General features: G+C 53.8%; 1 protein-coding gene across 3 annotated transcripts in view; it reads left to right on the top strand.

The window, feature by feature from the left end:
- The first annotated feature begins 346 nt into the window (after positions 1–346).
- Positions 347–16,105, top strand: part of DLG3 (discs large MAGUK scaffold protein 3) — a 181,051-nt gene continuing 165,292 nt past the window's right edge. For all 3 annotated transcript variants that reach the window (XM_075008117.1, XM_075008115.1, XM_075008114.1), the window contains exons 1-2: positions 347–563; positions 3,924–4,055. In XM_075008117.1, coding sequence (XP_074864218.1) covers positions 548–563; positions 3,924–4,055 — 148 coding nt within the window. In that variant the 5' untranslated portion in view covers positions 347–547. The remainder of the gene's footprint in view (positions 564–3,923; positions 4,056–16,105) is intronic.

The following is a 16,105-nucleotide window of genomic DNA, read 5'->3' as shown; positions in this document are numbered from 1 at the left end:
CCGCCGCTCCACCCTAAGGGCGGTGAGCCCCCGGCAAGGCGGGCGGGGGCGGCCGGGGCCGGGGTTACCGCCCCGCCCCGCCCCGGGGTGGTCCGGTCCGGTCCGGTCCGGTCCGGTGGCCGAGTGTGAAAGTGGGGGCGCTGTGCAAGGGCCCGTGTCACGTGGACCCTGCCCCGGCCCGGCCCGGTTCGTCAGCCCGTCAGGAGCCGGGCCGCGCCGAGCCGGGAGCCCCAGCAGGGGCCGCACCCCGTCCCCGGGCGGGCTGGCGCCAGGCACCCGCCCTCCCCCGCTGGGCCCGCCCCGCGCCCCGCCCCCAGCACACACACGGCCCCGGGCGACAGCGGGAGCCGGGCTCCCACTCCTCCTCCGCCCGCCGGGCACGGGTCTAGCGCCGGCCAGGCCGGGGGCAGCCGGGGGCGGGCCGCTTCCCGGCCGCAGCAGCCGGTCCTTGGGTCACGGGCCGGGCGCCGCCACCTGCTGCCCCAGGGCCCACCGGGGCTGGCATGAGGGCAGGCTCCCCGGAGCTCGAGCGCTGCCCAGCAGAGCCATGGTCAGTAGGCAAGGTAAGGGCTGAGCCCTGGACCCCGCCGGGCCGGGGGGCGAGGGCAGGAGGCAGCCGGCGCTGGGGGTGGCGCTGGGGGCACAGAGGTGCCCGGGCAGTGCGCAGCCCCCGGGAGCAGGAGCTGTGACCGGACCCCACCCTCGGCCCTGAGCGAGCCCCCAGAGTGCTGGGTGCGGGGTCCCCGGCTCACGGAGTCCAGGTCACGTCGGAGCCAGGGCCGGTACCGCCCGATTTCCCAGCTCCCCGGCAGAGGTGGCTCCTTGTCTGCTGGGCCAGGCCCAGCCCAGCAACACCTGCAGGATGCCCCAGCCAGGTGCAGAGCGGCTGTGCCTGGTGCCCATCCCATGGGGCTCCCAGAGCGAGGGCGAGGCCTGGGCGCCGGCAGGGAGGAGACCTGGCTTCCCTGAGGCACTCCCCTGAGCGGTCTGGTGCAGCTGAGCCTGGCGTAGGGAGTTCGACAGGGGTGCCGCTGCAGTTCCTCCTGCGCTAGCTGAAATAGTGACCCCCTGGTCCCGCACCGCCATCGTCCTGGCTGCCGTGGGAGCTGAACACCCAGATGCCAGTAGGGCTACCAGGCTGCACCTGACCAGGACAGCCCCATCAGGTCCCCTAGGCCCTGCTGCCAGCACACCTGGACCAGCTGGCTGCAGCTGCAGTGGTACCCCATGAGTGCTCAGCCTGAGCACTGGGCACAGACTGGGCCACATGGGTGCTGGCCTCAGCATGGTCCCCTGGTCTCAGTGTGCTGAGGGACTGAGCTGGCAGCTGTGGCTGGAGTCTGCTGCGTGCAGCAGGCAGGCCTTTTGCAGGGCTCTTCCAGGTCCCTGCTGCACCCTGAGGCCCCATGGGGCTATCCTGTGAAATGGTACCCTGGAGTCTGGTTTGTCTGCCATTGCAGGTAGGGGCAAAATACAGGGGGAAACACCCCCTTCTTCCACTCCATCGGGGAACACAGCCCTTCCCTGCGGCTGGCTGGGGTACTGAGAGCCTACAGCTGGCTTCAGGCCGCACTCACCTCTGACTAAAACAAAAAATCAGTCAAGTAGCACTTTAAAGACTAACAAAATAATTTATTGGGTGAGCTTTCGTGGGAGAGACCCACTTCTTCATACCATAGCCAGACCAGAACAGACTCAATATTTAATATTAAGTCCTTAAATATTGAGTCTGTTCTGGTCGTGGCTATGGTCTGAAGGAGTGGGTCTGTCCCACGAAAGCTCACCTAATAAATTATTTTGTTAGTCTTTAAAGTGCTACTTGACTGATTTTTTGTTTTGATAGTATATAGACTAATGCGGCTCCTTCTCTGTTACTATTTAGCTCTGACTGTATGACCACCCGGGAGGGAGGCCAAAGTGGGACCCGGGTGTCAGGAGGGAGGCGATTCTGGGGCACTTCCAGAAGATGTGTTTTCCAGGATGATGCATGCTCCCACCAGCCGCTGCAGGTCCCTACGTATGCCTGTGCTCTGTATCTGTCATGCCCAGGCAGCTCTGTGGCCCGTCTTCAGGCATCCTTGCAGGGGTACGTGCCACAGACTCCCCTGAGCTCACACACTTTCCACACCCAAAGCAGTGTGCATTTGGGTTTCTCCATTCAGGGGGCAGCCGTCCTCATGGCAAGGGCCCTGGCCGGTTCCACTGATGTGAATTTCAGCAGCCAGCCGTGGAGAGAACAGGCTATAAGGACTGACTCTGTGTCTGAGAAGCGGGAGCTGGGCAGTGTGTGCAAAGATGGGCAGTGGCTGTCCTGCCCAAGGATTGTTGTGTAGGCAGAGGGGGTTTCGCTTCCAGTGCTGGCAGGAGCCAGGAATCCCTTGCAAAGCCAGTAAATCCTGCTGGCATCCCAGGAGATCCCAGCCTCTCCCCAGGCAAGGGAAGCCCTGTGGTGGGTGAGCTTGGCTCTCTGTTTGTATTAGGTTTACTCATGCTTCCCTGGCTTCTGCTTGTTCTTCTGGGGCCTGCCATACACCAGGGCAGGAAGGTGATGCAGACAAAAGCATGTTTTTCGTCCAGCCCCTAGGAGACTGGTGTGGATTCTGCCTCAGCCATGGGACCACGTCCCTGCAGGAATCCCTAGGCCCAGGGAAAGGAAGCAGGGGCCTGTGTCTAGGCTGAGAGGGACACGGATTCCCTTGTTCTGTGGTCTGAGTCCCCAGCAGCAGCGAGTGCTGGCAGCTGCAGGACCAGCAAGGCAGATCGTGAGTTCCTGGGTCAACAGAAGGGCGGGGAACTCCCTCGTTGCCTCCTCCCACAGCCCCACACAGACATCCTTTGTTTGCCTGGTGCTGCGCAGTGTAACAAAGGGAAACATTTGCTGGCAGGGAAGGGACCAGCTGAAGGTCCCTGTGAAACCTCTCGTTTGTGTGAGAGCCATGGCCTGGCTGGGAGGGTCTCCTCTGGGAGCTGGCTGGTGTTGGACTAGGGAGGTGTGCTCTTGGATGAGGAACTGGTCCAGAGAAACAAACAGTTCTCCAGATGGAAGCAGAGGAGGCCCCTGCTACTCCAGTGTGGGGACATCCCTCTGCCCCCGCTGCTCTGCTGGTGAGCCTCAGACCTGACCCACAGTCCTCTGCTATCTCAGTGCTTGGCTCCCCACACGGCCACCTCTGCCCATGTGCTTCAATCCCTGCTTCCCCCATGGCGCCAAACCTCACCCTGAGCCAGCTCCTCTTCTTTTGGGGCCAGAATCTGAGGTAGCCCTCCAGACAGTTCAGAGCAGGCTTGGCTCGGAGAGTGGGGAGCAGCCAAACCCAGCCCCACTGAGTGCCAGCCGTGGCCACAGGGGAGCCAGGGGCAACACCCATTGTGGATAAGGTTGTGACTACCCTCCTTGGCTAGTGAGTAGCCCCCTATGAAGACCATGAGTCCCAGGATGCAGTGCAGCCAGGTACGTCTCCCCCACTCCAGCAGAGCTAACAGCCTTGCAGCTGCTCCTGTGGAGATATGAGGTCCCCGAGGAGATGTGAGGGGTTGCCAGGTGCACCCCAGGGATGGCGTGGCTGCTTTTAGGGCCAGGTGCTGAGATCTGGGTTTGCGATATAAGTCCAGTGTGTTTGGGGGTAGGTGAATGTGGTCTGACCAGTCTCTTACCTTCGGGCTCAAAGAGATCTGGCCCACAGAAGCACTGCTTCCCTAACTTGGGCCTGGCTTCAGCAGTGACCCTTCTTCTTTCACTGGGGGGGAGATCCCCTGCTGGCAGGGTCTGACCCTTTCCAGTGTGGGTAAGGAAAAGTGCCAGGGGCAGTCTGAGGTGCTGTGGTGTGTTGTGTGATGTACTATATTCTGTGTTGTTGGAGTGATGCAAAGTGTTACACCATGTTCTGCTGATGTCTGAGGGCTCTCCCACACTGTCTCCCCAGACACTCAACGGGCAGTAGCGATTCTGACCAGGTACCAAGCCACTCTGAGGGCTCCAGAGGAGCAGCAGTTGAAGGCCTCTATCGGAAAGGTCTCGCACATCTTCCAAAGTGACCTCTTTCAGGCCCTGCTGGGTAAGCACCCTCTGCCTGTCACATGTGCAGGTGACACAGAACTACTCCCAGTAGTTAAGTCCCAAACAGACCGTGAAGAGCTACAAAAGGGTCTTAATAAATCGAGTGATTGGGCAACAAAATGGCAGATGAAATTCAAGGTTGATAAATGCAAAGTAAATATACTTTGGAAAATATAATCCCGACTATCCATATAAAATGATGAGGTCTGACGTAGGTGTTACCACGCAAGAAAGAGCTCTTGCAGTCACTGTGGATTGTTCTCTGAACACATCCACTCAATGTGCAGCGGCAGTCAAAAAAGCTAACAAAACGGTGGGAATGATGAAGACAGGAATAGATATTAAGACAGAAGATGTCATATTACCTTTCTCTAAATCCATGGTACAACCACATCTGGAATACTGTGTACAGATGTGTTCACCCCATCTCGCAAAAGATATTGGAATTGGAAAAGGTTCAGAAAAGGGCAACAAAAATGATTAAGGGTATGGAGCGTCTGCCACATGAGGAGAGATTAATGAGACTGGGACTTTTTAGTTTGGAAAAAAGACAATTAAGGGGGGATACAATAGGTACATAAAATCATGACCGGTGTGGAGAAAGTAGATAAGAAATTGTTATTTACTCCTTCTCACAACACAAGAACTAGGGGTCACCAAATGAAATGAAGAGGCAGCAGGTTTAAAACAAACAAGAGTACATGTTTTTTCACACAACACACAGTTAACCAGTGGAACGCCTTGCCGGAGAATGCCATGAAGGCCAAGACTATAGCAGAGTTTAAAAAAGAACTAGATAAATTCATGGTGGATAGGTCCATCAATGGCTGTCAGCCAGGATGGGCATGGAGGGTGTCCATAGCCTTTGTTTGCCAGAGGCTGGAAATGGGCAACAGGGAATTGATCACCTGATGATTCCCTGTTCTGTTCATTCCCTCTGGGGCACCTGGCATTGGTCACTGTCAGAAGACCGGATACTGGGCTTGATGGGTCTATGGCCCAGCTTGGTATGGCTGTTCTTAGTGTCAGTGGGTCGGACCAGCTTCGGGGGAGCTGACTGCTGGCTTCATGCTGAACAGCCGCTCTGCAGGTGACACACACGTAACCCTCCCCTCTCCGAAGCTTGCAGGGTGACCAGACAGCAAGTGTGAAAAATCAAGTTGGGGTGGGGAATAATAGGCACCTATGTAAGACCAAGCCCCAAATCTTGGGACTGGCCCTATACAGCTGGGACATCTGGTCCCCGTAGGGGCTGGGGCGTGAGGTTGCTGAGGACACAAGTTCTGATCTCCGCATGCCTGCTGCAGAGCCCGGCTCCTCATGGGAAGGGGTTCTAAGTACCTTCCTCAGCCTTTGTGTCGAGGTTTTTCTGCACTTCCTGGGACTTGGGCCAAGAATGCGCCTTTCCCTGACCGATCATAATCTAATTGGCGATTCAGTCTATCTTTTCCACTGCCAACTGTGGGGACAATGCGGCGCTTTTCCTTCCTGGGATTCCTGAGCCAGTGCATGCTAAGAGGTGTTGAAGTTTTATAAAGGACTCCCTGCACTGGGTGACCGTGGTGGTGTTTGTGCAAGTTGTGGCCTATCAAGCCTGTTGCTGCCTTCTGAAACATGGATCATGTGATGGAGTTTTATGTGCCCTCCTGTGCCCACCCTGCCACACAAAACCTGTTTGTGCTGGCCATTGTTTCTCTCTATTCTTATTGGCGTCCCATCAGGAGAAAGAGATGTTTTCTCCTCTTGCTTCCTTTTGAAGATTATATTTCGCCAGTTTGGAGACATAGCTCCCAAGGCAGCCCTCTCTTTCAGGAGTGTTTGCAAGGAATACCATGCGTTGAGGGGGAAGAACTATACACACAAAGGCTGTGTTTACACGACAACCTAAACTCAAAATAAGCTGCGCAGTGTGCTCTACGCAGATTGCATAGTTTATTTTGAGTAAATTTTGAAATAGGCTATTTTGGCATGTAGCACTGTCTAAATGGAACCACATGTCAGAATAAAGTGCTCCTGTGCTGAGGTGTACAGGGATGCTGAAATAGCACGCCTGTTGTTTAAAAGAGAAATCAAAATTAGGGGAGTGTTGCACAGATGCAGGGCAACTAATCTGGAATACCACTGTATCCCAAAATAGCTCCTACCGTGTAGACATAGCCAAAGTAATGGTAACAGCCAGGCCTGGTGTTACTGGTCAGAGGAACGAATATGGCTTCCCTGCACAGCACAGCAACCCCCTGGAGTTATACCAGCACAGCTGGAGTCTAATGAAAAGCTAGACAAGTAACGTGAGAGAAACTCCCGCAAATACCCATTTTACACAAACCAGCTTCCTACTTCTAAGCCCCTTTCCTGGTCACTTCCCATGATTTTTAGCAAATTGATGCTCAGGACTGTTCCTGGAAGCAGCAAATGTTGAGTGACTGCTACAGGCTATTCACAAAACTGATTCTGAGTGTATGACTGGCTGAATTGCCTGCAGAAACCTGGTTCCAACAGAAGCTCTTGGGATGCGCAGACCTTACTGTGGGACTTATGTGTCCCACATCAACACAGCTCCAGTTCTGAATGCTGCAGCTAACTAGTCAAACACAAATCTGCAGGAATGATTCGGCTAATAAGCTAAAATAACGAGTACCTGTGTGAGGCCCTGTGTCTGTGGACGAGACAGCTCTGGCCTATGGTAATGTGAACCTGTGAAATGGGGTTCAGGCTGCAGCAGCCCTGGGGGAATCTGCTTTGCATGTGGCTTCATGAAGGTGGTGGGGGCAGTGGCTAGTGGGGCTGTGGGACCCTGGCAGGGAGGAGGCTGTTTCAGTCCCGGTTGGTTCACCACCTCCCTGCTCACGTCCACCGGGGTGGAGATTCTCCAGCTGGGAGCCCAGGGCATGCCCTGATCAGTGAGGTTGGCTGCAGCTCCAAAGGGAGAAGAGTCCTTGCCTGTGTCTGGTTTGGCCCAGGCAGCTTGGAGCCCCACTTGGCTGGGCTCTGGGCAGCCTCACAGAAGGGCACATGGCCTGGCTCATAGGAGGCCTGTCGCTTGCATGCTGTCAGGAATGCAGTGGCTGGCCTCCCTATGCCCCTGCCTAATCCCTGCAAGCACACAAAACCTGTCTGCAGAAGTGGGGCACTCATGTTCCTGCAGGAGCAGCTACCTTCCTCTGCCACTGCATCCCAGCGAGCCAGCTTCCTTCTCAGGGACAGCATGTGTGGCTAGCAGGCTAAAAGGGAGGGCAGTGGGCTGCTGTCTTTGGGGTGGGCTTTGGGGAGCCACTGGTGGAGCCTACCTTGTGTCTGGCTCTGCTGCAGGACTAGGCTGTGCTTGGCTTGCGCACACTGCATGAGAGGGGGCTATTTCTGGACAGAGTGGAGCTGCTGCGCAGCTCAGGAATGCAGGACTCTGGGCTCCGGCACAAAAGAAGTTATTTGGCCATGTGCCGGAAAAAACGGATTTGCTGCCTCTTGCCTCCTGGTCTTTTTCTCAGTGTGTCTGAGGCCTTTCCTGGCTGGCGAGTCACATTGTAGTTCATAGTGAAACTGCCCAGGGGACAGTTCAGGCACTCGGGGACCTAGGGGACCGGGGAAACAGCCACTCTCACAAACGCTGCGATTACAGCCCTTGCTGCCGGAGTCTCAGGGTGGTTCAAAACTGCAGCCTGTATGTGATTCTGAGTGGGGAGACAGAGACTGCTGCACAGTTCTGTGCACCCTGGGGGAAGGTGGGGCCAGGTTAACTCTTCTGAGCACCTGGGGCTACCAGATTTTGTGGGGCTCCCTGGCTCTGGGATGGGGCCAAAAGTGATTGATTCAGTGCATGGGAGGGGCCTACGAGTTGAGGAAGGAGGATGGGTGCTGGGGTGTGTGAGTAGTCGCGGTGGGGGTATGGGCTCTGGGTGGGGCTGAGGATGAAGCATTTGAGGTGCAGGGGGCTTCAGGCTACAGTGAAGGAATTTGGAGGGGGCTCATGTGGGAGGTTGGGGTGGGGGTGTGGGGTCTGGCCAGGGCAGCTTTCCCAGACAGCTTCAGGTGTTAATGAACAGAGTCAGTGCTGTATGCAAGAAGCCCCAGATATTTCAAAGTGCTGCACCTGCATAACGTGAGGTGAGCGGAAAAAATTTCTGTCCTGAGCCAGTCTCTCATCGTGCAATTAAAACATTTTCTATATGTTTATGCAACACGGTGATGCTGGTGCTCAGCCTCGGGACACTACTGCAGGGTAGCTGTTAGTTATAGCCAGGTGACGTGTACCTGGGGAGCGGGGTGGAAGGTTATGGGCAAATTTTTACTTAAGGGACTTACTGCCAGGTACCTTTTATCTCAGGTAAATTTCTACTGGCTTCTAGTGGAGAAACTTGGGATTTACTTCTATGACACAGTAAGAAATTTGGCCTTTAAGGTTGAACCTACAACCTTAACTGTAGCAAGAAGTCCTGTGCACCTTGTAGACTAACATATTTTGGAGCATGAGCTTTCATGGACAAAGACTGGCTTCATCCGACGCATGACTCGTGCAGCTGACGAAGCGGGTCTTTGCCCATGAAAGCTTATGCTCCATGTTAATCTGTAAGGTGTCACAGGACTTCCTGTTGTTTTTGAAGATACAGACTAACACGGCTCCCTCTCTGAACCTTAACTGAGGTGTTTCCTGATTTGTGCAGCTTTAACATTTTCTTACAGTGGTTTTTGCATGATAATCCTGTGTAACCAAGTATACAGTAGAAACAAACGTGGGCTATTGCTAATGCCTGAGAGGAATTAGTGAATTAAACCGTATCCTCTAACCAAAACACTCGTGTTGCTGCATAACGTGCCTTCCTCTCTGCTGCTTATTACTCACTTGCTTCCATCTATTCCAGCTTGTCTAAAACAAGTGCCTGACTTGGTAGGTGGCCTATATGGAGTCAGGGGTTCTCTTGTGTAGTCCCACTGTTTTGGAGGAGTAACCTTCTTGTTTGCTTGGGAGGTGCCTCATGTACTTGAATGCTAAAAAATCTGTAACCCCAGGCTACATTCCACCGGTAGGCTTGGGGACAGCTGGCAGTGCCAGGAATGCTCAGTTGTACTGACCTAAATCCAAAGACTGGCTTGTTTGGGGGTGCACTGGGTTAAGGTTTTTCTTCTTAATCCTGTTTTCATAAAGTTTAGTACGTTCTGGGCACTTGCTGAGAATAGTGGAAGGGGGAGGCACATGTGGTCCTGTTACGCACATAATGGTTACTTTTATCCCCGAGGGCTAGATGTTTCCTCACTAAACAAAAGTCCTGTTTGTGTTGCTTAATGGTGTCTGACTACTGTGATCTTGAGTCTGAGCTAGCTGGGCTGCTTGGCTGCCGTCTGGGCCCTTTTTGGATGTGTGGCGTACGTATCCGTGATGCTGGTAGGCCCAGGTTCCCCTTACATCCTGCACCGTTTGCTGGCCCACGTTCTCTTCTGGGTATTTATAGCCAGGTTCTGCACTCATGTTATAGGGGCTAAGGCACTGGCACATGGCCCTGGCAGGGGCAGTGGGATATGCAGGGATGGAGGGATAAGGATGGCTTTATGCCACTTTCTAGATTCTGGGCTGCTCGAAGAGCCGGCGTGAGTCCCAGCGCACATTACAGCTATCCTGCATGCCACATGCATTTATGGCAGCCTGCAGAGCAGGAGAGCAGAGCCCTTCACCCCCTGGCCCTGAAGGAGGCACAGGAGAATGGAGTAGGGCAGGTGTCAGTGGATCTGCACTGGGAAAATGCTGCTGCTCTAACACAAAAGGGCTTATTCCTGCTTCATAAAACTTCCCTAATGAGCAGCTCCGTGAGGCACACAGGGTGGCAGATGGGGCCCCAGGGGAAGCAGAGCCCCAGGGCAAACCCCACTCTCTGCAATTCCTAACACCTGTTCCCTGGGAGAGACTTGCCTGGTGGGTCTGCAGCATAGGAGTGAGCTGTGTTTCTCTTCCATTGGTATCCCCAGCCATCAATGGCTGGGAAGGATGGTGAACAACTCTTTCCTGCTGCCTTGAGTGGGTGTTTCGTTGGCTTCTGCCTCATCTATCTCTCACTGCAGCTTCTGCAAATTCCTGGGTAGTTCCAGCCCTTCCTGACCACCTCTCCCACTCATTCCTTTGCCTTGGAAAAGCTGATGTGACTGAAAGACATCTGTCTCCAGATTCACAGCCTGGTGGGCTCCTGTCGGGTCTGCACACCTGTGACCGAAGACTTCCCAGCTCCTCCACCTCCCCGTTCAGGTCTCCTCTGGAAACCCATGCTTGCTGTCCGCTGCTGGCTGACTGGGGTGCAGTGTGCTCCCCGGCCCCAGCCTGCTTGTCACCCCTCTGGGAAGGAAAGGTGCTTTTCTAGGCTGAGTGCCGGTGTGCCTGCTGGGTGCACCAAAGGGTGTAGAATTCATGAACAAGTGAAACACTGCCCGAGGATTACCACTGGCTCACATGAGCGCTGCAGATGTCACATAGCCCTGGGGGGTTCCAGAGCCCTGCCAGTGCCTCCTAGTGCCACACCCCCAGCTCACCTCGAAGTGCACTGACCCCCCAGCTGCCTTAGCACGTGCCGACTGGTGCCCAAGGTCTAGCTCAGAGCCGCTTGTGGGTCATTCTCCTCCCAGTACTACAGACGTGGAGAAGTCAAACCCATAACTCAGACCCCCCCAGCACTGTGGGGTTGTTTTAAGCATGTGCATTTGGGATGCTTTGTACTGAGCTCAAGAGAGGTGGAGCTAGTGTATCTCCCCCGGTTCCCTCCACTCTGCCATGAACCAGGGGCCTAAGTGCATCTCCCCCACTCCCGCCCTGTTTGAGCAGGTATTTGCTGTACTGGAAGGTGTTCCTTGTCTTGACTGACTGGGCAGCCCTCCTGGCGGCTGGCTCTGCTCTCCCATGACTGGCAGCCTGGGGCAGCTACAGCAGGTGGGGCAGCAGCAGCCCTGGCCAGGGCGGGCAGGCACGCTCTGCTCTCACTCTGAAAGGGGCCCTGTGCAGAGCTCTCCATTGGGTGTGGCTGGCTCCTGCTCTTTCTGCGGGCTGCACAGTGCCCTTTCCCTCACAGACTGAAGCCATTCCTCCACTCAGAGCTAGACTGAGCCCAGATGCCTTATAAACAGTGCATTTCGCCTCTTGCTGTCTTGTTCTCCTTTGGCTGGGGTGGCTGGGATTCAGCATCTTCCCTTGGGGACCACACGGAAGAGGACAGGGACTGAATGCAAATTTTGGCTCATTAGAAAGCAAAGCAGCATTAAAAAAGAACAGCGGGGAAGCCAGGGCCTCCCATATCAGCCCTCTCTGCTGGCCAGCATGTGGTTCTGGTTCTTCTTGCTCCAGGTGGGGTCTCTGCTGAGCTGGGTATGGCCAGGTTCTGTGGCCCTGGCAGGAGTGGGAAGCTCTGGGATTTGAACATGTGGCCCCTTAAAATAATTGCAGCTGGATTAACCAGGCTCCAGGCGAACTGCTGCAGGGACCAACACTGCCCTGGCCCCCAGCAGTGTGGAAGTAAGACCATAAGAGTGGCCACAGTGGGTCGAACCACAGGTCCATCTAGCCCAGTATCCTGTCTGCTGACAGTGGCCAGCCAGTACCATGTACCCCAGAGGGAGTGAACCGAACAGGTAACAATCTCTCTCCTGCTGCCCATCTCCAGCCTCTGACCAACACAGGCTAGGGACACCATTCCATCCCCATCCTGGCTAACAGCCATTAATGGACCTAACCTCTGGGAATTTATCTAGTTCTTTTTTTAAACCTTGTTGTAGTCCCAGCCTTCACAGCCTCCTCTGGCGAGGAGTTCCACAGGTTGGCTGTGCGCTGTGCAAAGAGGAACTTAGTTTCATTTGTTTTAAACCTGCTGCTCATTCATTTCATTTGATGTCCTCTAGATCTGACATTATGGGAACAAGTAAATAATTTTTCCTTTTTTGTTTTCTCCACACCACTCATAATTTTATATACCTCTGTCATATCCCCCCTTCGTCTCGTCTTCTCTAAGCTGAAAAGTCCTAGTGTCTTTAATCTCTCTTCATAGGGGATCCGTTTCAAACCCCTAGCCATTTTAGTGCCTTTTTCTGAACCTTTTCTACTGCTGGTATATCTTTTTTGAGATGAGGTGACTACATCTGTGCGCAGTATTCAAGAGGTGGGCTCACAATGGTTTTATATAAGGGCACTAAGACTCTCCTTCTTATTCTCTACCCCTTTTTAATGATTCCTCCTGTTTGCTTTTCTGCCTGCTGCTGCACACTGCATGGGATGTTTTCCGAGAACTATCCACGATGACTCCAAGATCTCTTTCCTGATTAGTTGTAGCTAAATGAGCCCCCATCATACTGTATGTGTAGCTGGGGTTATTTTTTTACAACGTGCATTACTTTACATTTATCCACATTAAATTTGATTTGCCATTTTATTGCCCAGTCTCTCAGTTTTGTGAGATCCTTTTGAAGTTCTTCACAGTTTGCTTTAGTCTTAACTATCTTGAGCAGTTTAGTTTCATCTGCAAACTTTGCCACCTCACAGTTTACCCCTTTCTCCGCATCATTTGAGTAGGTTGCTCAGGATCGGTCCTAGGACTGACCCTGGGGAAATGCCACTAGTTACCCCCTCCATTCTGAAAATTTACTATTTATTCCTACTGTTTGAGAGGTGACCTGACACTGAACCTCGCCTGAAGCCTTCTGTTGCTTGAGGCTAGTGAGGGAGTTGGACCAACCCCAGTCTTGGAAACATCCCTGTTTCTGATGCTCAGGTTTGGAATGTGGGCTATTTTTAGCAGTTGACTCAGATCTCCTGGAACCCAGGAGCTGGGTGGCAGTGTGGTGCCTGCTCTGTGCCTTGGTGAGCAATTGACCCCGCTCTAACTCCCCTTCACTCTGGGGCAGTCAGCATGGGCATGGAAACAGGTTACATGGCACCATGCCCTCTGGTCCCCTCTTCGCTCAGCAGCGGCAGCAGAATCCCAAGCAGGGAGGGAAGCCAGCACTAGTACAGAGGCAGTGTGGGGAACTGGCCTGCTGCTTTCCCACAGCCCTTGCTGGGCAGGCGGAGCAGGGTCAGGCCAGGGCACAGTGCTGTGCAGAGGAGGGGTGAGGAGAGGGAAGCGGTACCCAGTGGGCCCCAGGTGCAGGGGGAGCAGCCGGCTGGAAACTGGCTGTGGGCGGAAGGGCGTGCAGCTGGCAGCCCCAGAGCCAGGCTTGGAGGCGTGCGCAGGGCAGCGGGGTAGCAGCAGCAGCAGCAGGAGGATGCTGGGAGCTGCCAGCAAGCAGGACGTGGGGGTGGTGGAAGGATGGTGTAGAGGGGCCACATTGAGACCTGCTGGTTATCTTGACACAGCCCTAGACCAGGAGGGCGCAAAGGCGGGGGCATGAAATTTCTAAAGGAGGGCACAGTGCTGTCAGCCTCCTGCCCGCCCCCATGGCTGCTTTACTTCTTGGACACGCTGCTGGCACGCAAGGCTGGCCTCCGACCACGGGGTTCCAGTATCTATTCCTCCACCAATCCGCCGTTGTTCTGGAGAAACTAGGTCTGCAAAAGACCCTTCTTCCCCCTCCCCCACTTTACATAGTGCCTTTGCCCATCGCCGCCTCTTTCAGATCTTCCAAGCCTTAAAATTAGAAGTGTGTTTGGCAAGAGAGAGGAAAAAACCCAAATATCCATCCTCTGGCTCGATCGCTGGAGGAGCAGCAAACTGCTCTGTGCCTCTGTCCCTCTGCCTGCTGCTGGGTTGATAAATCCAGAACTGGGGGCTGGTTTCCCCAAGCCGAACCTCTGAGGCTGCTGCTCCTTTCTCCTGAGCCAGTCTCCAGCCGCAGCTGCTCCTCCCCGGCAGTTCAGGTTGGGGAGGGAAGGAAGGGGCAGAAAAAGCGTTAGCAGCCAGCGATCCCCAAAGCGTCCCAGGAGCCTGGCTTGCTCCAAACACACAGTCTGGATCTCAACGGTCCAGTCCGGGGGCTTCGTAAAGGGGCAGGGAGCTGAAACTGCCCCGCAAAGCGGCAAGCGTACTGGATCCATTCACACGCCTTCCCAGCACAGCCACTTCCCTATCTGCAGGCGTGGGGTCCAGTTTCCTTTTCTTTTATCATCATGAGGTGCTCCCACCCCCACAACGCAATTCCTTTTCACAGAACAGGAATCAATTCTAGGTGCTGCAAACAGCAGGGCAAGTCCTGTGGTTCCTGCTGACTTGCAATGTTCTCTGGGCTGTTTACAAGTATGAAATAAGATGCTGCATGTGGTAAATCTAGGAGCCAAGCCTGCTTAAAAAAGCCTGGAGGATATAATCAGAACTTCATTTAGGGGTCCCAATCCCAGTGGTGCTGGAACAGTTTTTATAGTGGGGGTGCTCAGAGCTTTTGAACCAAACTGGAACCCCCACACCCCTAGTTTCAGCACTTATACCCAATCCTGGGTTTTTACTCTTTATCCTGGCACCGAGCCAGCTGTCCTCAAGCGTAGGTCCCTGTGACAAAAGCCCATACATCCAGTAGCAATCAAAACCTAGAACTTCAGTTTGTCCAAAGTCTTGCACCAACACAGCTTAATTACAAAGGGGAATATACAAAGTTAGGGCCCTGACTAGCACACATTAACTTTATTGCCAGCTCTCCTGATTTTACAAGGACCAGGTCCTGGAGTCAGGTGATTTCATGAGATTCTCAACTTTCTCTTTTCAAGTATGTTTCTAGACTTCACAGCTGCAGGGACAAACCTTGAAAACGTGAATTGAGCGCATGCTAAAATCTGGGAAGCCAGGGACCCATTTTTTTTAAATCCTTTTATTAGTCTCAGAGGAGTAGCCATGTTAGTCTGTATCCGCAAAAACAGCAGAGTCCCATGGTACCTTAAATAAGCAGTGTGCATAACCTCCGCTGGCTCCCCCAGCCCCCGCTGCCTCACGCCCCAGCGGCCACAACCTCCGCTGCTGCCGAGAGAGTGCAGCACGTCACCCCCAGGGGACCAGCACTTGCTTCCAGAGAGGTTGGGGGGTGGTCCTGCTAATTTCAAGGACAAAAAGTGGGGCCTGCCATAGAAAGTTAGCTCACCCTGCTCTCGTGCATTGCCCATTGGGGTTGACTTCAGAAGTACCAGTGCTGTTTGCTGTGTAATTGTTAGTCTTTGCACCATCGGTGTCCTTGGCAGTCCCAGGAAATGTATCACCTGTTATGTATTAGAGATGCTGGGTGCCTGCAGAGACCCTCTGAGGGCTAGCACCCAGAGAGCCGAGCACTGGGACCACGTCCACCATGTGCTGCTGAGCTCATGTTATGTGGTAGCTCCCTGTAGATGTCTGGTAGCCTGTGGGAACACTGCGGCAGAGGGACGCTCCACAGCAGAGTGAGCAGTAGGTAGTATAGTCCGGTGTCCCAGGGCCATTTATCAAGCCAGACATTTATCTGCACCTGGTCTCAAAGCTGTTAAACATGAAGGGAATTCAGAGAGAGGGGAGGTCTGCCGGCGTTTCGATTGTTCTGTTCGAATCCCCAACTTCTGTGGATAAGAACAACCAGACTGGGTCAGACCAAAGGTTAATCTACCCCAGTATCCTGTCTACCGACAGTGGCCAATGCCAGATACTGAGAAAGAGTGAACAGAACAGGTAATCATCAGATGACACCTTCTCTGTTACCCTTTTCCAGCCTCTGACACGTGGAGGCCAGGGACACCATTCCTACCCAGCCTGGCTAACAGCCATTGATGGACCTGACCTCTGTGAATTTATCTAGCTCTTTTTTGAACGCTGTTACAGTCCTGGTCTTCACAACATCCTCTGTCCGGGAGTTCCACAGGCCGACCGTGTGCTATGTGAAGAAACGCTTCCTTTTGTTAGTTTTAAACCTGCTACCCCTTAATTTCATTTGATGCCCCCTAGTTCTTATGCTATGGGAATGAGTAAATAACATTTCCCTATTTACTTTTTCCATACCGGTCATGATTGTATAGCCCTCTGTCATGTCCCACTTCAGTCTCTTCTTTTCTAAGATGAAGGGTCCCAGGTTTTTTTATCTTTCTTCATATGGCAGCTGTTCCAAACCTCTCATTTTTCTTGCCCTTTCCTGAACCTTTTC

Source organism: Carettochelys insculpta, chromosome 13, assembly GCF_033958435.1.
Source record: "Carettochelys insculpta isolate YL-2023 chromosome 13, ASM3395843v1, whole genome shotgun sequence".
NCBI lineage: Eukaryota > Metazoa > Chordata > Testudines > Carettochelyidae > Carettochelys > Carettochelys insculpta.
Note: the sequence above shows the minus strand (reverse complement) of the source record. Positions and strands in the feature narration are given on the sequence as shown.